This window comes from Ambystoma mexicanum, chromosome 12 (assembly GCF_040938575.1).
Source record: "Ambystoma mexicanum isolate Mex_15411 chromosome 12, UKY_AmexF1_1, whole genome shotgun sequence".
Lineage (NCBI taxonomy): Eukaryota > Metazoa > Chordata > Amphibia > Caudata > Ambystomatidae > Ambystoma > Ambystoma mexicanum.
In genome coordinates this window covers 189,696,339-189,721,624 of record NC_090936.1, presented here as the reverse complement: position 1 = coordinate 189,721,624, position 25,286 = coordinate 189,696,339, and the positions used below count along the sequence as shown (strand labels likewise).

At 45.2% G+C, this 25,286-nt stretch overlaps 1 protein-coding gene across 2 annotated transcripts in view; it reads right to left on the bottom strand.

The window, feature by feature from the left end:
• The window catches only part of ABTB3 (ankyrin repeat and BTB domain containing 3), an 849,439-nt gene that overhangs the window by 310,552 nt on the left and 513,601 nt on the right, over positions 1 to 25,286 (bottom strand). For both annotated transcript variants that reach the window (XM_069628275.1, XM_069628276.1), the window contains exon 3: positions 19,388 to 19,592. In XM_069628275.1, the coding sequence (XP_069484376.1) occupies positions 19,388 to 19,592 (205 nt within the window). The remainder of the gene's footprint in view (positions 1 to 19,387; positions 19,593 to 25,286) is intronic.

Here is a 25,286-nt window from a genome sequence, read left to right as displayed (position 1 = left end):
CCTATGTAGAGCAGAGCACCTCTAATAATGTCTAGCTGCAGCCTTGAGAATATAGCACACCAGCTACTGAAAGAAAGCCAGAGCAGACCTGACAAGTGGAAGGCTTCTGGCAGGGAGCATCGTGGGGGCAATATCAAACTATAGCCCACATTCATTTCATTGTGTACCCGTTTCAGCTGACTGGACTGGGCAAGAAAGGAACTCATGACAATCTGAAGCTTGGCACAGTGTGTGTGTGCTCCACATGCCTGCCCAGTGCCGGCACGCCTGCTGCTCACTGCATGGGGGGGCAGATAAGGGGCGCAGGGGTTAGGAAAGGCATCCACTGCCCTCCCCCACCTTTAGAGGCACCACTGTGTATGCACACTCTCCAACTCCCCAGCTCTCCTTCCCATCCATCCTTTATTTCCCAGCCCCTTTGACCTTGTTTCCACCATCATTTTCCTCTCTTCCCTCCCACTCTGCCTAACTCCCCCAGACATCTCCCCCTATGCACACCTCTTAGTTTCCCTTCTACCCCCATCCATGCATGCCAATAGGTCAACGCCCATCTACTACCCGCCTCTCGCCCAATCCCCATTTGTTTGATGTCTAGCTTGTATTCCAAGACGAAAGCACCTGCCAGAGAGCCCAGAAGCTGTGGACACTCTGCACCATTCACAAGTCCTCTTGGCTTGTGCAACAGAGAGCATCGCGGATGGGATGGGTGACGAAGGTGGTGGGGTGGGGACCGTGGGGTACACAATGGATGAGAGCGGGCCGTGTATGGATGCCAGATCCAGAGAAATGCTCAGTACGCCTCATTCACAAGTGGCGTGGTGCTCATTTTCAGATGATGTGCTGCTGGCCGCCCCTTGCGCCTAACAGTGACGGCATCGGCATCACGGCGCGGCCAGCAGCAATCCATGATAACGAGGGGAAGTGCATATCACCATGAGTCACTGGCCCTTGCTATACAGACGTGAAAGGAACGAATAGTGGTGCACGTGCACCGTGCATGCATCTCTTACCTGAGCAGCCTGGCTCGGACGGTGGAGGCTCCTCCTGCTGAACTTCGTCTGCGGTCGCTGCTGTCTCTGTCTCTCTCTCGTACTCGAGTCGTCTCTGGGGGATGATCTGATCATGGTGGAGAGAGAGGCCCGCGAACGCCCATTTATTCTCTAGGTAGTTGCCGCGGCCCGCCGCCCGGCGACACAGAGTCTGGGACAGCGCCGCAGCCTGAGCCACATCCATATTCCAGAGTCCCCGGCCCAGCCCCGCCCAGGCACAACAGTTGTTTCAACTTTGCACAAAGGGCAACACCTTCCTGAAAAGTTGAAAGCAACTTGTTGGGCCCGGGCGGGCGTGGAGGAGGCCGGCGCCAGACTGTGTGCTGTGCCCCCTGGGGGCCTGGGCGGCCCAAGTCCAGCCCCCGGCCCAGCCCTGGCGGCAGGAGGAGGCCGCAGGCGGCGCAGGCCTGCTAATTTCATTAGCAGAGCGACGACGGCGAGCCGGGGGGCGGCCCCCCCAGGCCCACAAGGCGAGGGAGTGAGCACTAGTGTGACAGTGAGCACCACTACGCCCATGCCACCCATGGCTGCACGGTGCATCTGCATGATGCATAAATTATAATGCACGATGGCATCATGCAAATTTGCTAATTAATGTGCTGCTTCCTTCCTCCTGCTTTATCAAATCATCAAAGCAAGGTAACAACAACGTGTGTTGTTACCTTGCTTTGATGATGCGTGACAGCCAGCCTGACCCCTGCCCGCCCCCCCCCCCTGCTGCAGTCGGTGTGTCAGTTTCCTGCGCCTGAAGTGCGAGTGCGAGCGAGGCAGCAGCAGCCAGCCTGGCCGGCCCTGCTGAGTCGATGCAAAGTTAATGTAAAAAAAAAAACACGGCCCGGGCCCGGCAGCGCTGGCACACTCACGCAAGCAGCGCAGCGCCCATGGCACCTGTCTGCCACTGCTAGCCAGTGCCGTGCAACAAACAGTAAATTAAAAAAAAAAAACAGTAAATTTAAAAAAAAAAACGGCCCAGGGGGTGCTTCACGAGAAACCGGCCCCCAGTTCTCAAAGTACACCGGCCAGTGGCCGATCGGCCGATGCGGCCAGTCCAACCCTGTGAGCAGAATGCACTGATCAAGCAGCTCGAGAAGGGGGAAGAGAGAGAGCACGGGAAAGGAAAGAAGGTAAGAATGAGTTGGAAAAAATGAGAGAACGAACTGAGGAGAAAAGGAGAGAAGCCGAAAGGATAAAGGCAGCAGCAGAAAGGGTATCAAGAGCAGCACTGCGCGACAGGAAAAAAGAGGAAGAGGAGAAAGAAAAAGAAATGGCAATATGGAAGAAGAGATTACTGTCAGAAACGACAAGGAAATACGAAGAAGGGAGGATGATAGAGAGTATATTAGAAAGGGAGAGGGAGAGATGGGAAAGGAAGAAAGAAGATGAAAAGATATTGGAAAAAATGAGTTGTGAAGTAATGGAAGAATTAAAAAAGAAAAGAGAGGAAATTGGTAGAGAAGTAGCAGAGAGAAATGAAGGGGAAAGAGAAGATAGGAGGGGGGAGAGTGAAGTAAGGAGGCATGTATATAGAGGTACAGAAGTAGCAACAACATCGGCACAAAGGGGAGCGAGTAGTAAAGAAGAAAAGGGAGGAACAGACCTAATAGACTTAAGAACAGTAACGATTGGGGGGAAAAAGACAGTTTGGGGGTTGCCATTTATGAATGACTTTTGTAGTGAGGAAGAAGAAGGAATGGAGAAGGAAGGAAGAAATAGTGAAAGGAAAGCCTAGATAAACTATACACCACCCGGACAAATAGAGACTCACCATGGATCTGCAGGAGAAAGGAAGAACTGCAGAGAAGTGAGGAGGAAGAGCATGGAATAGCGGAAAGGCAGACACGTGAAGCTACGCCGTCACCGTCCCGTCCTACATGCTCCACCACCTCACGCTCATTACGTGCAACATGCCCATCTAAACTAGCGCCCTTCACCAGCGAACTGACACCCTATGCAGGAAGGCTTAGAGACCTCCCTGGACGCAGGCAGGGACAACTAATACACATGCCCACAATAAACAAAGGAAACGATGAAAGAAGGGGAAGTGGTGGAGGAGAAAGGGTGAAGAGCTGGAGAAATATGGACGAAACTGACGATGTAGAAGAGACGTAAGAAGAGGAGGGGTGTGAGGACTCCATTTTGTGGAACCCAGGGGGTAAAACGGGACACAACTTAATGCCTCTTCTAGAGAGGGGAGGGGTTAGACCACAATACGTGCCTTGGAAGCATACAGACAAGGAAAATATAAAGTGCAGACTCCCATCATTAAGCGGAGGTGCGGGTAAATGGATATATGAAATGGAAAAACACACCGCAGGACAGAAGTTGGCAGTGGGAGATGTAAAGGGCCTTCTAATATCAACATTAGGGGATGCTGCGGATGACATCTGGAAGAGAGCGGGCTTCCCCGGGGTCACAATAACAAACACATCGCACGATGGGGCACCATTCGCAAACTGCAGACATGCATTATGGCAGGCGCTGAGGGTACAGTATCCAGACACATCAGACATAGGAGCAATTACCTCGCGCAAGATGCGTGAGAACGAAGATCCTGTTGATTATATCCAGGAAATTCAAGAGAAGTGGCGTATGGAAACTAGAGAACAATGGGATAAAACACCAGCAATATTCTATCATGTACTAGTACAGGGGATCCCAGAAGCAGTCCAGAAGCAACTAAAGAAAGTAGTGGGGATGGAAGCAAAAGCATGGCCAGAAATACAACTGACTATAGTACATCATTGCAGGACATGGCAAGAAAAAATGAAAAAAAAGGGAGAGGATAGGAAAACGGAAGAGGCTAAACTAGTACAGAAGAAACTCACTAAATACACGATGGAAGGCGCACTAATAACTACACCTGCCACAATAACTCAAAGCCCCACACAAGTAGTGGCTGCACAAGACCCCTCCCAAATACAATCATCGCAGACTGTAACACAACAGATGCCGCCACTCCAACCATACACGACTAACATGGGAGGAGGATACTCAACGCCAGGAGCTGGGTATTATAATTACAACCGGGGAAGGGGAGGAATAATGAGAGGGAGAGGATACGGATATAACACACAACAGCAGGTGGGGGGACTTAGAAAGTCCTATCCCACCGGGCACCCAGTATACCAGGACAACACAGGAAGCTTTCCATGGTGTGTTGGATTTGTGGATTGGTAGGCCACATGTCACGTACGTGTAGAGTGAGACCAGGCACACCGTTGTGGAGTGAACAGGGACAACAAGAGCTCACACAGGAACAGCAGGGCCTCCAGCAACAGCAGACATTGCAACAGGGAAATGGACAGCAACAACTAGTAACACAACAACAGCCACCTGCACAAGTCCAAGACCATAACATAACCTCAACCAATACCCAACTACAGCAAACACAACTGGGTAGGGTGACAGTCCTGGGACACGGGAAGTGGTCAATCATTATACCCCCAATAGGACAGCCCACAGACGGCCTTGGTGTGTCCCATCCTGTCGGTAACACCTAATAGTGCGGAGGAACCACGCATAGACGTGACGATAGGTGACAAAAAATTATCATTCCTTGTTGACACCGGAGCGACCCGGTCTTGCATAAGGGAAGGTAAATTTAAGATGTCAGGTCAAGCCATGAACACCCAAGGATTCTCTGGGGCTAGGGGGTTGGTTCACTTTACTGATAACATTCCCTTATCAATAGGGGATTATGACATGTCAGTCCCACTTTTATATTCTAGGGCCTCACCAGTAAATATAATGGGGAGAGACATAATGAGCAGGTTGAATATGACGATCTCCTTTACGAGGACGGCATAATTTGCTCCACTCCAGGAATTAACATGCTCACTGCACGACAGATTATGCAGGCATACTGTGGACAGACAGTGATTAGGGCTGAGCCAGTAGATGGTGAACTGTTCCAGTACGGGACGGACATGGCATTTGCATGGATGCCAGGGATAGAGGGAAAGACCTGGAGGAGGCCAGCAGCCTACTTGTTTAGACCAGAAACACCAGCCAACAAACCAGAAGGAAAAGTGTTTTCAGTGGACATAGAGAGCATTATAGCAACCGCTGATTACATTGCAGTGCATGCCCAAGACAGAGAAGGAAGAGCATGGAGGGCAGTGATAGCACTGGCAGAGGGATGTAGACTCACCCAGGTGTCAGATGAGGAGCTCTTCTCAGGAGAAAAGGAAGAAGGTGAAATGGTATTTATGATGAGTGTGGAAATATGGCTAAGGGTGACGTACAAACAAGTGGCACAGAAAATTGCAATGGCACTTGAGGCACCCACGTCCACCCCAGTTCCCTTCTTTGTGGAGGATATGGCAAAAGTACCCACATCATTATGGACTACTAGCCCCTATGACGTGGGGTGCATAAAAAGCATAGGGGGAGTAAGAATAAAATTGAAAAAGGGTGCAATACTCCCCAGAGTGAAACAGTACCCACTAACAAAAGAGGCAGATGAGGGCATATATGAAACGATAACGGCCCTTATAAATAATGGCATATTGGTCCAATCAGAATCACCATGTAACACAGCTGTATACCCAGTGCGCAAGGCTAAAGGTGGGTCTTGGCGCTTCATACAGGACCTCAGGCCTTTGACCAACATAGTGGAAGCAGAATACCCCATAGCAGCAAACCCGGCCACAATATTGTGCGGCATTCCAGCAGAGGCCTCACGGTTTACAGTGATTGACCTTAAAAATGCCCTTTTCTCAATACCACTGCACCCAGACTCACAAGATCTGACAAGCTTCACTTACAGAAACACAAAGTGGAAACACACCAGATTGCCACAGGGGTACTGCGAGTCACCCTCAATATTCAACAGAGTAATACAGATGGATTTGGGTAACATTGAAGTAGACAGCACAGTGTTGCAGTATGTTGACGACATAATAATTTGCAGCACAAACGAAAAAAGATGCAGAGAGGACTCATTAAAGATGCTGACAATATTGGCTGAAAAAGGTTACAAGGTAGACAAGGAAAAGTTACAATACTGTCAGGAACAAGTACTTTACATTGGACAGCTCATATCCCAATATGGAAGACAGATTGCACCACAAAGAGCACAGGCCATTTCAAAAACGCCATTGCCACAAACAGTGAGAGAATTACAGCAGTTCCTGGGCCTGTGCAACTACTGCAGAGCATGGGTATTTGATTACAGCTCATACATAGGGCCCCTACTTGAGGGGTTAAAGGAAGCTAACAAAGGGGAGAAAAAGTTGGGGTGGACAATGGAAAGGAAAGAGGCTTTTGATGAACTGAAAGATGCAATATCAACAGCTCCGGTACTGGCCACCCCAGATTATGAACGACCATTTTTTATATTTTCACATTGCGACTCAACAGTAATGAAAGCAGTGTTGGCTCAAAAAACAAGCATGGGCTACAAACCAGTAGCGTTTTACAGCGGCCACTTGGATCCTGTGATGCTAGGTCATTTCCCTTGCGAACAAGGTCTCGCCGCAGCTGCCTTTGCGGTAGAGAAAGCATCAGCAATCACCATGGGGTGCCCGACCACACTATTTGTGGAACATGCACTATTTGCAATATTGAACAAGCCTAAGTCCACGCTAACAACGCAGAGGGCGTCAGGTTATGAGATAATATTATCTAGAGCTGAACTATCAATTGTTAGATGCAGCACGGTCAACCCTGCAAGGTTTATAGCAGAAGCAATTGAGGAAGGAGACTATGCACACGATTGTACAAAGATTACTGAAATGTATTCATGCAGTAGAAGGGTTGAAGAGAATGCACTAGACGGAGGTGAGCTCTTGTTCATTGATGGGTCATCAACAATTGACCAAAGTGACGGAATCAGGAGAACTGGGGCAGCAGTGGTAAAAATGACGGAGGTACCGGTGTGTGTGGCGATGAAATGCGTACAATTACCACAGCATTACTCTGCTCAAGCGGCGGAACTAGTTGCACTGATCTTGGCGTTGAAGGAAAGCTTTGACAAACGAGTGACCATATATTCCGACAGTGCATATGTCACGTCTACTGTCCACTCAGGGTTGTCCAAATGGAGGAGAAGAGGGTTTAGGAGAGCTGACGGCACTCCAGTGCAACATGCCCTCTTATTGGCTGAACTAATTGAAGTAATAAATGACCCCCAAGAATTAGCCTTGGTCAAATGCACCGCACACACTAATGGAGAAGACCATATTTCAAAAGGGAATGCAGCAGCAGACGCACACGCGAAGTATGCTGCATATTTTGGCGAGATATGGAACCCCCAGAGTCAGAGAGAGGGAGAGGGAGGGGAATAGCTAAGGAGATGTTAATAAGAGAAGGGTACACCCATCTCCCAGCCACACAGATAATGGAACTACAAGCGGCTGCACCAATGGCAGAAAAAGAAATATGGGTAAAAAGAGGATGTACAATGTCGCCAACTGACGCACTATGGCGCCAGGGTAGCACTGGAAAGATGGTAATGCCACTGGCACTATTGAACACCGCCCTGAGCCAGCTACACCACCCCGCCCACACAGGCAAGGAAGTCATCGCAGCACGAATTAGGGAAGATTGGTTCAAATTTTATCAGCAATTGTCTCACATGTCAGCAGTTCACGGCCGGTCACACGCTGAAGGTGATAAGAGGTACTATACCCCGGCCAGAGGGACCTTTCCGACACATCCATATTGACTATGTTGATATGATCAACGTATGTCAAGGAAATAGGTATATGATTGTAGTTGTGTGCCCATTCTCGAGGTGGATTGAGGCAGGGCCCTGCTCACACCCAGATGCATTCCGAGCAGCTAAATTCCTAGTGAGGGAGGTCTTCCCCAGGTGGGGGTGTGCGAAATACTGCGGTCAGACAATGGGCCGCATTTCGCCAATGAAATGTTCCAGCATATCACATCCTTACTGAACATCAAGCATAAATTTGCATGTGCATATCACCCGCAGGCCAACGGTAAATGCGAACGCCTGAATGGCCTATTAAAAGAGACAATTGCAAAGATACAGCAAACAACAAAGAAGAGTTGGTTGTATTGCCTTCCACTAGCCCTATTTGAGCTAAGGAATAGACCAGGCTCCGACCACCACTTCACCCCTCATGAGGTGGTGACCGGACGCCAAATGCCCCTTCCTCTGACGCCAACATCAAGAGCATTCACCGACCATGAGAGTACCTCAAATGTCCTTGGTGATGAAATGTACCAATATGTGTCTTCTTTGATTACTAGTGTAGTGTTTGTGTCTCAACAGCTCGAGGGCACGCGGGGCGGGTCTAAGAGTGATCAACAAGAAGACGCGGATGAAGAATTGGAAAAGGGAAAACTGTGCAAAATTGCCAAAGGTGACCACGTACTACTCTGCAATTTCAACAGAAAGTGGAACAGCCCACGCTTCACTGGCCCCCACCTGGTAGAGGAAGTATCAACGAGAGCAGTAAAGCTACAGGACAAACGTGCCTGGAATCACCTACACAACGTAAAGATCTGCAAACTCCAGACCCGCCCTAGCGTCACCGACAGGGCCATTGGAAGAACAGCAACAGCGTCGCCAACGGAGGAAGGGACTTCTACCGCAACTAACGGCCAAAGTGTCCCCATACCCTGCCACCCCCCTGATTCCCCAGAGACAACTACTGAAATAGAAAGGGGTAATTACCATACCGCCCACCCCATGGTCACACGATCAAAGAGTAAACAAACCTCTACCAGTTGAGCCCCAACCCTCTGCCCATCGACCCCCTACCCACTGCAGTAATAACCCAACTGAAGGACATTGTTTTGCACATACACATGTTAACACTTGAATGTTCTTTTTTTCTCTCGCACATGCAGGTACGGTGTATTATTGTACTGCTAAGAAAACAGATAACTAACAAAGTTCACTGCCCAGGAGTAGATGATACCCTCAGACAATAACTACCCTGAAGAATTATTGCACCAATTTGTCTATTACATAAAAAGGCCAAAGTACCTGAAAAGGAGGAGGGTACGTGTCTACTACACAGCACTTCTCTTGGCCATAGAACAATCAATGCCCCACCTCCACCCATACTTGCCGGTCCTAAGAGATAGATCGCTTAGATTGGCGTGGGAACAGCTCTTCGCCTGGGCACTGAACGACTACTTGATAGGGAGAGCTTGAAAACAACAACTAACACTAATAACAAGCATATTGAGAATTTTTAGGCGGGCAACTTTAACGTCGCAAGAATTAGCTGCCGGACTGCAGCAAGGTAAGAGCAAAATGCCGGTGAGACTAGCCTCTGTAATAAAGATGATAGGGATTTTGATGATCACCGGGTTTGTGGCTGCCTCTGTATGGCAGAACAGTTATGCTATCAATATTTTTGCTGTACCCAAACCTAACATACCCCCACCCCCAGCTGCAACAGGTGTTACGTCAGGTGGTACTAGCAAAATTCTACACAAGGGAAATAGAGTTAAACGCAGCACATACTCAGACAATAAAGATATTGACAACTACATACAAAATTCAGCACACGTCTCAAACAACATGTGGTGCCAGCACATGACTCAAAAAGGTAAACAAACAACAGAAGACAGCTGCTACGTCTGCTCATTGATCCCATACGCCATCAGTGCCTCCCGAACTTTCGTTGCCACGGAAATAGATGAAAAAACAGCACGGTGTATAATATACCTGGCACTGTTCCAAACGAAAGGGAGATTTCAAGGGAACACGGTGCACCTGGTATGGAAAACACGAGACACATACCCGCACGAAAATAACTTCCTTAAGAGTTATTTGTGTTACCACAAGTCCAGTTTACATGCTGAAGCATTCAAATACATAACAAGTGGCCCTGAAAAAGGAGAAACGAAGAAAGTTACACTACAGTACCTACCATGTGATTGGTACGCCACTGAAGTTCCTGGTAAACAAGGATGTTGGGAAAGACCGTTGTTAATAATAACAGGAAAGGTGTACCTGGGTGACAAATGGGACACAGGAGTGGTTGGCAGCAACATGGTAATGAGAGAAGATACTAGAACTATTGCTGAACACAACAACAGATGTTGGATGACTTGGGTCAAGTACGTACCCATGCTAACGTGGATAGAAAAGGATGAAGACCCAATAACAATACTGCCGATGACTGCACCTAAGGTATGCTACCAACACAAAGGAGAAGTGGACGTAGGATACAACACCAACTGTGCAAGCGTGACAGAGCTACCTGAGGGGGGAGCAGGAACAGCAGTAGTAATGGACCATTACTGGGCCTGTGGAGACAAGGCATACCACAAACTGCCCCCTCTGTGGAATGGTATATGCACAATAGTACACGTTAATGTACCATCACTAGTGGTGCCCCAGAAACATGTGAATGTGGCGAATTTCCCCAAAATGGATGAAGGAAACAAGAGGAAGAAGAGATCTGCACAGCTTCAGAAGGGGCCAGAGAACCGAAACAACGGCAACAACACTGTCCTAAATAGAAAGAAAAGACAAGGAGAACCTCTGACAGGAAATTACCTGTGGGGAAGGTCGGAAACAGCACTCACTTCAATTCTGCCAGAACACAGACTATTCAGCAGAGCAGCAATGTTCTTCTCCTCAATAATACATCCTGGACTACAGGCCTACGCAAACGCAAAATGGCTCCAGATAACGAGATGGGAACTAATGATGACAATTAACTCTACAGTAAATGGATTCAACGCAATAAAAGAGGAACTGCGAGCAGTGAGGATGGTAGCACTACAGAACAGATATATACTGGACCTCCTCACAGCAATGGAAGGAGGAGTTTGCGCAAAGATAGGACAATCATGCTGCACATTCATTCCTGCTAACGATGCTGACAATGGTACACTGACAGAAGCAGTATCACAATTGGCCCAGATGCACTCCAAAATGATGGATGAAAGCAAAGGTGTAAAAAAGGATGAGAGCTGGTTTTCGACGCTATGGTCATGGATGCCATCTTGGCTGTCAGATGGACTGAAGATCATAGTTGGATGCATTATTTTGGCTGGAGCTGCACTTATCATAATAAGATTTTGGAAGGCCCGCAAGGCATGCACCACAGACGAGATGATCGAAATGGTCGGTATGCACCCCTTGATGCCAGCAGATGACGGCCAACACACAGGCACAATAATAAAAGAGAGAGAGAGGTTGCGCAACCAGATCATCACTAACCACCTGGACCCACCATCTGTGAAGCTCGAAAACCCAAGAAACCCAAGGAGCTACATAGGGAAATGGGTATACTGCACACCTGGAGGAACCTGTGTATATATGTACTGGTCATTTGAAGACCATGTTAACCACTATGGACATTTGGGAGGAGTAACTAAAATATGGAGAGTGAGAGGAGATAAGGAAAAGGATATGTTTGTGGTCGACAAGTCGACCAGAGGGGGGACTGAAGTGGGAAAAGTGAACAAAAGGCTCCCACCAATCCCCTCTCAACCCTGGCCTAGAGGATCACGGCCCAGACACCCGCCACGAGAGGAGTTTGCCCATCTCCCAGACGACCAAATACCCTGGTACAAGAACATACGTATGGGCCCACCCGCCTGCCCACCAGCCTGCCCTGCACATGCCGACACCTGCGGCATGGATGGACGCGACTGAATCATCCAGCACCAAATCAACACATCGTTAGAGATGCCATGACGACCTAGCCAACGGTCAGCACACTCGTGCAAACATACACACCGGACACTCCCACTCCAATCCACACGAAGAACATACTCAGTGCTACGACGTAGGCGACGGACACACCCACGGACGTGCATCTTTATTATTTTCCACATAGGCTTTTCAAAATGCAGAAACGCAAGACGCATAATGGACTCATCTAAAAAGGCTTGCTCACGCTTCTTCTAAACCTTTGTACCATAATGAGAAATATAACGAAGACACGATACTGGGGATAGAGCAATATGATACCATAACCTAAAGCGCTCTGTATCAAACGGTTCCACCTATGCACCAGGCCCAAGTAGGCCGCAAGCAAAAGCTTCCATGAACATTGAATGAGCAAGAGTTCCGTTGCTGACCTTGCAGAATGAGCCCAGCGAAAGCAGACAGTCAACGGCACAACGTTGCAAACTCTCATACCGCAAGCCGACGCCAAGGTCGCACCTGCAAGATAAGCCAGGCACACAGTGAGAAATGCAATATTAATTGTGCAGAATTCTGCCTCAACCACGGTCCCACCTCACGTGACCAAGCCGAACCTGATAGGGTGCCAAGCCCAGGAAGAAGAAGGCGCCTGGATCCCCCGTCTCAAGACACAAGCAGATACAATTAAGCGACTCAATGGACATCTGCGGCGGTGGGAGTAGTCGGCCTTCCTGCTTATGAATAAATCCTCACATTGTCTGCACATACCCATAGTGAAACATTGTTGCAAATGACAGGTGCACCGCGAGCTGGGAACAGCGATGGTCCCAGACTGGGGGGCTCCCGGGAGAACCAATCAGAACATGGGGACCTTATCACTGACGCCATTAACATTAACCAATCCTCAGGGGTCTTCATGTAACAATTTTTATGTATCAAACTGAAGGGACAACCCAAGTATACCACCTGACTGACCCTTAACCAATAACAACGTTCTCTATACGTATGCTATACTAACCCTACCACTCAGGGAACCAATCCAGAGTGGCGATAGGTTTTTTGCTAACTTTCTCAGGTGACGCAAGTAGCGCGTCATACTAAGGTAAAAAGGGCCTGCGAGCCCCACGATGTTGAGAGAGTGTCAGGACGGACGCGTACGATCCTTGACCCATCCCTGCCGTTTTGTTTAATAAACAGCAGAATCACCTTGCTTCTTGCGTGTGTCTCATACTCTATCTCTTTTGGGATATACGGGAGGAGTTGGGGCCTCCCTGCCCGGAGGTCCGCGGACGGCCCAGCCGACCCCGGGAGAATTCCCCCCGACAGTAGCATAGGTTGGTGCAGATTGCAGTAATCCGAGTACTCGTTTACAGAAACCATTTTGTAAACTTCGGTTAATCTGTCCATTAGAAAACCCCCATATTGTACCACCGTACAAACCAATAGATCATGCCTATGCTTTGTATATTTTAAGCATTTAATTTAACGACGGTTGTACTTTCATTTAGTTTTGCAAATACACCACTTTTGGCTTGCTGCATTGAAGTTGATTGTTTAATAAAATGACCTGTGTTGGACAAGTAAGTGGTAAAATGAAATCCTAAATAATACACATCGTCCACATACGAGTTAGCAATCTGCACTGTCCTTGGTTGCTTGAGTCCTCTCCTAGTTGAAAAAGTAATTGCTAAAACCTGCTCATTCGTCAATGCTGTATAGAAATACTTGTTATCCCAAAGAGCCACATATGTGGAAGGGTTTGGATCCGTGTTTTAATAAAATAAGCACCAATTATTTTAGTAAACGCTCAATGTTGACACGATGTTCAATGCAAGTTTCAGCTTTTTCTTTTAGCCCTCAAAGGAGTGAATAGGAGGCCATCCTCCATAGCCTCAATGTGTAGTTGGTTATCCTCATTGGGTGAGTAAGTATAAGAAAATTGAATGGAAGTGCTTCTCATGAGAAACATGGTTAAACCTAAACCTTTTCCAGCACAGCTCATTGCAAGGCTGCCAATCCAGTCAGACTGGTACGTTGTGCATCTTTTTGACCAAACAATTGTGAGCACCCAAATTAAAACAAAGAAACATTCGAGGAAAGTATGGAGCCATGAAGTCAGGTTGACCAAGTTATAAACACTTATTAAGCATATACATGTGGGTTAGAAGAACACATGTTAAAAGCACTGATGATAAAGGTCACATAACTGAAAAAAGAGTTCTGAGTTGAAATTCTTATCAGTTCTATGACTGAATGACTCAAGACTGATTGTTTTGTGAACAATGAATACTCTCAAGCCAGTCTGCCTGCATTGAGCCAAGATGCCAATTAACAACTATAGGTAAAATAGCTGCTAGAGGGTATTGTCATTTTTGCAGGTTAGCCCTTTTTGGGGAAGGGGCATGGCTTTAAATGGGTTGGGGTTAGCTAGGGCTAAGCCTCTGCAGTCTCCAAAACGTGCCCTTGAGCTGGGGCTCTGCCAGGGCGCCTCAGAATGACTTCTCTGGCCTGATTTCCTCACATGCTAAAGTAAATGAAAATATGATGGGTGACAACACCGCTCTTCTCCAGTAGATGCCACTATTGAGTATGTTTAGAATCACATAAAAAGTTACAGACATTTGCAATTAGATTATTGTTTTCCAGCACTGAAGGGAAGGTAAAATATAATGCATAAAATACATGATTTGGTTTTTCAACAAATATTAAAGTCTTGTAATTAAATGATATAACAGTCATGGATTTCGTTTCAACGAACAAAGGTATTGCAATGTGACTTGATCTATTTTGATTTGATCTCGATTTTATATTTTAATATCTTTAGTTTAGTCCATTTTTAAATGCACAATACTCATTATTTAAATTACTTTTGACTCTATTCCATTCCATTCCATTCCATTCCATTCCTGATACGAGGAGTGGTGCACATTTGTTAGGCTACTGCTTTAATTACATGGGACCCATGTTTTTCCAAGGATCCTTAGTTGCATGGGGTTCTGAAGCTGCACTAGGCATTCTAAGGTTTTGTGTTACGTTAGGGGACCCCATCAATTTCTTATCCCAGTTAATTCACTGGGTAGGAGGCTACCAGTGCACTATAACCTTGCACTCTCTTATTTAAAGCCTTTAATTAGAATAAGGCTAGTTGGTTTGGCAGTGTTGCTCAAACTTAAGTAGTATTTCAGAATACAGATACAATTTAAATTAAAGTAATGGGAAATGCAATTTCTATCTTAGAAGCTTATCTATGCATTTGATGTAGTTGATCATTGAAATGTCTAGCACGTACTTGTTAACCATTGGAGAAAGAGTCTGTGGAGGATATTAAAGTAATCATTTTGATGCTGTTAGGGATATTCATGGGAAAGAATCTGACCGCTTGAGCTTCCTTGATGGGATTCTATGTGATCACTTTGGTGGAATGCATGCTGTCCTTGAGATGAACTTAATTTCCTCTCACCCATGAGCAATTCCCACAGATTCACTAATCTAACGCCAATCCTAGAAAATGTTATCCAAGTGCTGGATTGTGTTTAGGGAGCAATTGTGAAACAATATCACCCCTAGAACGGTACTAATTACAATGGTACTATCACTGTGGACCCCACGGGTGGACTCTTTCTGGAAGAGTCTTATAATTAACTGCATGGTGTGGCATTAGGCACGGGAACGGGCGTACATCCGGTTTCAATTCCTAACACCGTATCACGCGGTGAATACTTTCTGATCGACACGATGCGCGTAAAATGAACATACGTAATGGCTAATCCCTATTCACTCTGCCTACTCTTTCCTCACACAAAAAAGCAGAAGAAATCTGTAAGCAGGCCTGGCTCTACACCTGCATCAACTTAGCGATGTGGAGAGAGATGCGGTCAGATTCACTGCAAAGGGGGTTGAAACACAATAACATATTGCCTACTGTGTGCCCCGCTCGATGCAGCGAATCAGATCGATAACACACATGGATGCATGAAAACGTGTGGAAGGCTTGTTTTCATCAGGGGAGGTGCTTCTGTGGCATTTTCTACTCTTAGAAAGATAGCATGCAAGTACTATGCAATTAGATATTAGGGTGTCAATCGAGTGCATCTCAATTGAACAGTAATACACTTCACGCTATCTTGATTATTCGATTCTGATGTGAGAGCAATGGAGCCCTGCCCTCTTCTTCCTCGTCGCTTGAGTTATCCCATTGTCGAACAATTACTGAGGCAGGCATTGTTATGCAGGCAAAGATGTTATGAGGTGGAGGCACGCTTCACAAGTTACGAGATAATGAAGGTGCCACAATGTAGAGGTTATGTAAATGCATAACTCCTTCTCTAGAGATCTGTTTCAATATTGTATCACCAGCCGCTCTTTATTGTTCCTGCAGCATTTCCAGCATGTCTTTTGACACAGCGCGGAGCTGGGAAAATGTCTTTTTTAGATCAATGCTTGCTAGAACTGCAACTTTTAAGGCAATGAGATGGAAATGAACTGCCTGATTGATACCTGACACCTTTTGCATGTTTATTCATTAAGTGTAATGTACACATTTGTAATTGAAATTAAATTTAAATGTACTGGATTACTTGATTTTGATTTTACTATTAATGATGATGTAGGAGTAGATGATGTCATCTCTAGTGCCGGCCCCCTCACCTCTGTCACACTGGAAGCAAAGCAGGAAGACTCTGTGCCTGGCCCCAGGTATCGTGTCCCAATACCACACCGAACATATGAGAGACGTTATGCACTCAGACAACCGTATCGAATGTACACTCGCACTGAAGAGGTGGAAGGATGTCGGCGTACCCCATTAGACAGAGAAGAGCTGTAAGTGCAAACAGGTGAGAGTAAAGTGACGTCATAAAGGGAAGACACGATGAGGCACAAAAACGAAATAAGAGTACTTAAAGAATGAAGGTGTAACCCAAGCAACAAAGTAATCAAGTATAAAGAGATGAAGAAATCATCTATGCCGAGAAGACAAGTGAGATAAAGCATAACAAATGTATATATGCAGAAACGCAAGGTAGATGAGGTACATAGAAGCTTACTGCAGTAGAAACTATAACATGAGTAAAGCGGCCATGATGGAAAGATGGCTGTCAGATGGTGTGAAAACGACCTCAGAGACAAACCAGGGCCGCCAATCAGAAATGCTGCAGAAAACAGCTTTCTGTGAAGAACAAAGAACATCTGTTTTGCTGAGACTAAGGATGAGACAGCAAGACATAATTGGAAAGTTCAAAGGGAGTTAACCAGGATAAGCTATGAACAAAGGGCACATTTCTCTTAGATTAAGCAGAAGCGAAAACATCTGCAAGTGCCAAGTATTGGACAATCAAGTGTGCAGAAAGCACAGGTTTCACAGAGCAACCAAGTCTCCAGAGGCCAAGAGGAGTCAAAGCACCCAGCACAATTAAATCAAATAGCAGTAAATAAGAGGTTCGAAATAGACAAATTCCTGGTCTACTGACGCATGATGCAAGACTCAAAAACAAGGTCTATTCACTAAGCCTCAGACGAAGAAAGAGGTGCTCCCTGATTCCATTAAAAATACCACAGAAGATAAAAGCCAGCAAGGTCATCTACAAAGGAGAAGCCTTGGCTCATGGTCTGGCTGATGAGAGATGGTAGGCTAATTGACCAATGTGGGAAGTGGTCTGACATTGTTCTCTGCACCTGGGTTTCATTCTACTCACGTGCTGCTAGTGAGCCGAACGTCCAAGGTTGGGAGAGTATGCCAACCAATCATGAGTGGCTATATAACGACACGCTATACAATGTTGCAGAAGCCAATCCACTGTTGTAATTTTTATAATCAGTATTATACATATTATCCATATTTTGAGGCATGCCTACTAGGTAAGGGGCAGCCACGCATGTTATTAACCATAACCAATCCCTAGCCTCGATAGATATTACTGTTTGCTACGTAGGATGATGTCATAGCTGACGTACATTGAAGTATAAAGTCTTTGTGTGAGAGAAAAGTAACCAAGTTTGTTTGAGCTGCATTTCGATGCTCACCAGATTTCCCTTCTGTATTTGAGCTGATAATATAGTAGTACTTTGACTTATTCTTTGGGTCTGTCCGGTTATTCGGGTCCAAGTTAATTTACTATGGTAATTCCATCATGTGCATGAGATACGCTGCAAGGGGCTACTACATAATGATATGTACGTTTTAGGGAATATTATAGTAATCCTAAATAAACATTACATTGAGAGGACTTTCTCTGTATTTCTTATTTGTTATTGTATTTTTCAATTTCATGAAATGTCATTGGTGCTGTGTCTTTTCTAAATATTGGTTCGTACACAGGGCCAAATCTACAATGGGCTCATTGTACGCGGCCATGCATGGAACCACCAAGTCACACAAGAGCATAGCCTTTTGCCCCGAAAACATAAAACCTGACCCTATTGCACACAATGGAATGACAAAAAAATGACCTTCGGCCGGCGGGGGCATACAATTCTCGATCTTCCTTACTAGGACCAATTCTTTATTGTGAATTTAAGAAAGCAGATGAACTTGTATTTCTATGCTTAACAATTGTTACTTTCTGAAATCAACTCAATGCTAATCTCGTTCTTAATACAGTTTAGATAAGAGGTTTGCAACCTTTGGCTTTCCAGATGTTTTGGACTACATCTCCAATCAGCCCCAACCAGCATGGTTAAAGGTGATAGATCACAGTAGTTGTAGTCCAAATCATCTAGAGAGCCACAGGTTGCAGACACCTGGTCTAGATCATTTCTTGTGTCTTACTTTGCTTACACCCACATCCTTGACCCTTCTGAAGCTGTCAAAGCTGATTGACAAGTGAATTTCAGTGCCAGGTCTCCAGTTTCTCATTTGGCATTCACACTGCTTTTACACTATGGAAGGCCACTGGTTAGCAGCATATGCTTGCGTGTACAGTGCCAGATGGCCGTAGGCAATGCCAACGCCTATGTGCTCCCCTAAGACATTTCTCACGCCAAGTGTCCGCTCACATTAAAGGGAAATTGGCTGCCATTTTGCAGAATCGTCTTTTCTACATACTCAAATAACAATAAGACAAGGAAAAGCCTGAACGGAAAAAATTAGGAAATTGTTTGCAAATGAGAAAGATGGGCTGCCATTGCTATCAAAAACCATCAAGTATATCACTTCCGGTTTGACAGGATGTGGTAAATCAAACGTATGCACCAGGAAGTGGGTGATGCCAAAGTACAACCAGCCCACCCTTTGAAAATGCAGACATCTTTTTTGTCATTGTCATTCTTTATAAACCCATCCATGCACAGTACTGCCCTACTGTTAAAAGACGCCAATCCACACGCTGGCTACCTACACTCTGTATAGTGCTCCACCCATCTGAAGCTAGTTCTGCACTTTCAACAATAACAATAAAATAAAATAAAATAATGCTTTAAATAATTTTAAGATCCAGGTGGCAACAGGAATAAAGGAAACTTTGCAGACAGGCTATTTAGAGCTGACAATTAAAAGGTATGAACACAGCAGCATGTCAAGGATTGATCTCGCCGGAGACATAGTTACTTAACTAGCACTTGCAAGGCATAGTTGGTTCCTCCTTTTTTCCCTCCACTGCATTTACTGTTTCAATCCCATGTTCCCTTCCTGTTGCCCTGTGGGCGCTTTGAAACAGAATTGACATACCGTATAAGCGCCTCACAAGCAAACAATACGTTTAAATAAATAAATAAATACAATAAACACACATGGAGTGCTCCCCCCCCAGGGTCTTACCTTTCTGTCTGGAGCGTGACTTTGGAAGGCTCCACATTAGGGTTCTCCCACTCCATCTGAGGGCAGTGCATGAAGTAACAGAGCGTGTACAGGGCTTCCGGCTCCCAGTAGATTGACCCCTGCTTGTTGTGCATGGGGGTGCCGTTGCCGTACTGTTTGGCATGCAGAGGTTGCAGATGGTGCATCGCCCGCGAGACCAGGTCACCTGGAAAAGAAAAGGAAAGGCTGAACCTGTCACCCGCAAGCCTTTCCTTTGTTATCGTTTGGAAATCAGAAGTTACAAGTACTTTTGAGAAAGAAGTCTGATAAGTTAGTGGACACCCCTCCAACATGTCTATGAAGTGTCGAATGGGGCAAGGAAGTAAGTAAAACAGAACAGCACCCTGCTCATTTGTGCTCAGGATCGGACTGGTATATAGAGCAGTAGGCCAATACCCAAAGTGCCAGCCCAGGATTATGGAAGGAGCCTGTTATTTTTGGACAGAATGGACCACATTTTTGGCCATGGTCAGCAAGTTTCATAAGTTAACACAGTAGTTGTAACCAATATTACTAAGCAAGTATGTTTTCGTATGCATTATTTGCATCCTATTTGATCAGAAACACCCCCTTGGATAGCACTGGAACAGTTGTGCTCTGGACAGTAATGTATTGTAACATGTGATCGTGGGCCACTTTTTCATTGGTGCCATGAATGCATTTTATGCCCTGGTCTGACCCAGTTTGTGCTCAGTGAAAATCAGCCTGAAACCAGTCTCATGCTGCCTCGCAAATCCTGCTGTACGCTCGTTGATCTCCAGTCATAAAATCTGTGACCAGACACTTGAGATGGGACAGTCAATAGAAGACTATTTGTGTCTTTAAAAATCTATGTGTAATGTACAGTTACATTGTGAATGCCACTTTCCCAGTTGGTAATCATTGTAAAACATGCCTGCTTTAATTATTCTTAGTGACAACAATACCAATAGAGAAATCACCATGTCAAGATCATGTAATAATTGCCAACTTTGAAATAATTACTACTGGGATAAAAAATTAACACATTTTCTTAAATGCAAAATTTGGGTAGCTGTTATATTTTGACATACACGTAAGCGGCTACCCGGAGCAACATTTTGGTAATTTTCATGGCTGAGTGCAGCAATGCACGGCAAAAGGTGGCATGCATGTGTGTACACCACCTTTTGCCGTGAACGTTTGCACTCTCTCATGCAACTTGAGTAAACGCTGCCTGGCATGCTCATTGTGAGCGCTGCTTGCCATGCTTGCAGTCGCTCCGCTTTTAATTGTAATTGTGCATGCTGCCTAAGAGCATGACAGACAGACTGTACAATGGATCCCTGTGGGATCCGCCTGCTTTATGCTTCCATAAGGATCTGCAGCATTTGTGCCGACATGAAAATCTGTGCCGGTGCAACGCATAAAGCAGGTGGACCCTACAGGGATCTATTGTACACTCACTCTGCCATGCTCTCATGGCAGGCAGCATGCACAATTACAAGTAAATGCTGCTTGGCATGCGAGCATGTTGGGCAGCATTTCATTTTCATTGTGAACACTGCTTACCGTGCATCCCAATCGAACATGAGCTGCATAGTGGTGACAAATACATACAGCTTGACATAATAATGCATACATTGCCATTAGCGGGACGCTGGGGGATCACACCTAGCTAAGACTTGCATTAGTGAAGCAAGGTCTGCTTTTGGTCAGTTTCAAGATCAGCTTGGAGCAGATCTTACTTTAGGTCGACAATGCCACCATATTTGGGCAGTAGTTTTCCTACGAGGTCTTTTTGGCAATAATGCAATTATCCTTGTGGTAATGCATTTAATCAGGCCAAAGACGGGAGCACAGCAGAGTGAAATTTCCCCCTAATAGTTGATGTTTCCAAATTTTTGGTTCATGGCATTCATTACAACCTTATCTGTAATAAAGCCCCCTATTTCTAATCACTCTTCCCTTCATCATTTAAAACCTACTCCTCAATATTTAAAGTCAAGGATCCTAATATTGCTTTTGCTTTGTTCGGCACTCTGGAAAATTTACTAGACAGATGCAAAAACATCACAAGCAAATTTAGTGAACAAATAAAACTCTCAATGGTTTCTCCATCAACAACAAAGGGGACACAGTGGTGCCAGATAAACACATTTTCCAGAAAACGTAGCAAAATGGCAGATAACACAGATTTCTGGGCTTCTGCTCTGTTTATTGGCCCCTGCCATCCAGAAACTCGGTTATCTGGCCTCCTAAAACTTTTATAAGACACTGTATCAACCAGACCGGTTCTGTCAATTACAGGTTAATAGAGTGTCCTGGTTATTGAAGTGCTAGATAACAGTGCTTCTACAGTAATTCGTTTTTCGTTTTTAGGTCCATCTCAATCACTATGCTTTTGTTATTAGGTTACTGTAGAAGAGGCCTCCATAAAGACTAAGCAAGATCGCAGCTCATTGGTCAGCGATGGGAGGTTCTTGGGTTTAATGACACTCAGGTGGGAGCTGATTGGCACATCAAATCACTAGCTTTGCCACATGACTTGAAATCTTTTCCAAAATAATGTTTTCTGGAAAAGGCACATCTTGGTTTCCGTAACCTTATACATCTAGCTGTCCATGGCGACGGAGAATGAATGGAAGTGAGGGGCTGAACGCAGAAGATACGCCTGCATCATTGACTTTTGTTATCATGACCAACTAAGTACAAGGCATTCATCTATAAAGTCATCTATGAAAAAATGTGTCTTGTGCCATTGCATGCCTGCATGCTTATGAGTTTCATATTTTAGTCTAAATCATTTTACAGTTGCATTAAGGGAGTGTCCGGGCATCACCGGCATAAGCATCAATTTAATGCCCTGCCATTTATTTATTTATTTTCATTTATAAAGCACACAAGGCGGCCCGAGGGCATTGTGGCGCTGTTACAGACAGCTTACTTCGTTACATCAGGGCAACAGTGTTGCCTGTCTGTGGTTCTTGGTTACAGTGAGCCAGATAAGCGACAGTGGATGGTTACATTAACATTGAATTAGAAAAGAGAAAATAGAACAGTTGATGGTTGAATTGACATTGCAAAAGTGGGCAGAGCACTGAAGGGCAAAAGGAGTTACCAGGAGGTCCTCCACGGTCCCCCGGTAACAGAGGAGTACCACAATACCTCTAGATTCCTGACGCCACTCTTTGCGTGTGCCTTGTGAGGTGGGGTGCGCTAATTGAATAGCTTCGTTTGGAGTGCTTTGCGGAAAGAAAAGTGAGAAGTCTCATTCCTAATGGTGGTGGATAGGTCAATTCACTGTTTGGGGGCTAGGAATAAGAAGCTGGAACCTGCAGCTTTTGTTCTTTTGAATGTGGGGACGTTAAGTTGATTGGAATGGAGTGAACGTTTGGATCTGGCGGACAGGGGGGTTTACTTTCTGTAAACACAGAAAGGGGGGAACTATGGAAAGCCATGCAAAGTACACAAGGCAACTCTATTTCTACAAAGAGGATTTGCCATATGTACTAATGGTATCTAGTCAATTCATCTAAATCCATTCCATCTAATACCATTCCATCAAAATGTTTCCATCTAAAACATTTCCATCTAATGCATGTTTTTGAGGGGTAAGGGGTTCATTTTTATTCAGGCGCATTTTAAAGGGTAAAACACAGAGTTTTGAGGGGGACCCCCCCCCAAAACAAAATGAAAAAAAGAAATAAAAATGTATTAGATGGAAATTGTTTAGATGGAAACATTTCAATGGAATGGCATTAGATGCAATGGTTTTAGATGAAATTACCATAAACTGCACTAATTATTGCCAACTTGTGTTGCGGATATTATCAAATGGTGCAATTCTATTTAGATCATGTGTCAGCAGAGGCAGCCCATTAAAGAGGAGTTTTTAAATAGTGTGCCACCAAAGACATTGTTTAAGGATCACTGAGGGGTTTGAAATGGGGAGATAGCCAGGAGTGGTGTTAAAAGGCGTCGGTGTGATTTTAATGTTTGTTGACACTTAAACCTAAAAGGCTGTCTGATATCTCTGGCAATCAAATACTGTATAAAGTCATTCCCATGTATGCCATCAGGTTCTGAAGGGCATCTGATATCATAAATGTCACCCCTATAATTTTGGAGAAATTAAGCACACTTGAAAGTACATGGCAGGCGCCATCTTTGCCAAGTAGACCAGAAACTGTGTTAACGTAATATTAATGCATTTGCAGACATCAACCATCAGAAAATAACAGTCACAAAGGAAGGTGGACCTACTAAGGGAATTTACAACAAAAATATAAGAATAATTTCCTTTAGTGCTCCATTTCCCATTCCTCCCACTTCTAAGAGCTGCAATAGGTGGTGTTGCTATTACCCAATGAGAAGTTATTGTACTGATCGACCGTGAAAAATTGAAGGGGGTAGTTGTTGGGATCCGGACCTGGGATTGCAAGATCCACACAAAACTCTGAAGTTGGCTACTGAACTCTCTGAGCTATCTTACTCTGGATGTGGTACCCTGGGCTTCTCCACCAAGAGCTCACTGAATAAGGTACCAAAATAGACCGCTGTGTTGCACTTCTTTCCTGAATGAAGTAGTGTCAGAAACCAGGCCGAATGGGACTTCTGACTGAGCATTGGGCATCTTGATGACAAAGCCATGAAACAACTGGGGGCAACTCTGTTTGACTCTTTTCTAAGGGTTTTTTACGTGTTAATTGTTACTGGATGGTCATGATTTGCCGCTGGAGAAGACCATCTTGTCGGAAATGGAAAATGTGTGGTCTAAGCAGACCGCCCGGAAAGCAGCTTCAAATATGTCTCCTGTTTCAGGGAGGAGCCAGAGTAATGATGTCAGGATCAATGATTTAAGATTTGGAAGATGGCCGTCTCTGATCGATAAAGCATTGACGTGAGAGTGGTGAGTGCGGACGTAGCGTGACCCAAAATGGGAGAGGAGGTGGTATAACATGGTGGAAGTTTGGGACTCTGATGCGGCCGTCTTGCGGGGTCGCCTATGGGCCTGGCTCACTTTTACAGTGTTTTAATAAGGAGGTCTTGGGATCTTTGCAAAAAGATAAGGATTTTGGGTAGTGTACGGAGAAGAGGCATTCCTACCCTTGGGAGTTGGCCGGTGGTGGAGGATCGGAAGCATTTCTGAATTTTTTGCTGCTAGTTCCATGATGATGCCATTCTGAGTAAGATGTTAACTTCACAGAAAAGTCAGATTTGCTAACAATTGCCAAAAAAATCAATTGGCAAAGCACCAACCAAGAGGCAATACATGTAAATGATTACAAGCAGGTGATATGTTACGCACACTAAAGTAAATGCCAGGCCCTATTTAAAACTCTATCCAGTTAGCACCAGTTCTTAATAAGATTGCTAAACGTCAACTATTGCTAATGGCCACGTCATTCACAGCTGAGGGGCTTATTTCAGGGGTGGAGGGAGCTGCAGCTGTGAGATCACAAACACTTTCAACCCCGGCATGGCCCTGCCTCCAAGCACGAGTAGAAGGTATCAGCCTTAGGTGCAAAAGCACACAGACAGCCCTAGACACAGTGAGAAAAACAAACAAGCAGAACTGCATATTTGTTCTGCAACTTGAGATATAATGCAACGCGTTCATATGATCTGCAGCCGAGATGTCAAACCACTGTAACAAGTTATTGTTCTATTCCTAATGCGCGATTCTTTACATATCGCAATTATATATTTTGCAAATATCAAAAAGAATAAGGGAAAATAGTATAATGGAAGGTAAAAGAAGCAGTATTCCGAGTACTCCATCACAATAATCCACTCATCTATTGGGCCTCATGATGTATTGCCGATTGACCTCCTCTGTCTCTGCATTCGTTAGTTTTGGCTATAATTGGTGCTTAAGCCCCACTTATAAGCCGAAACG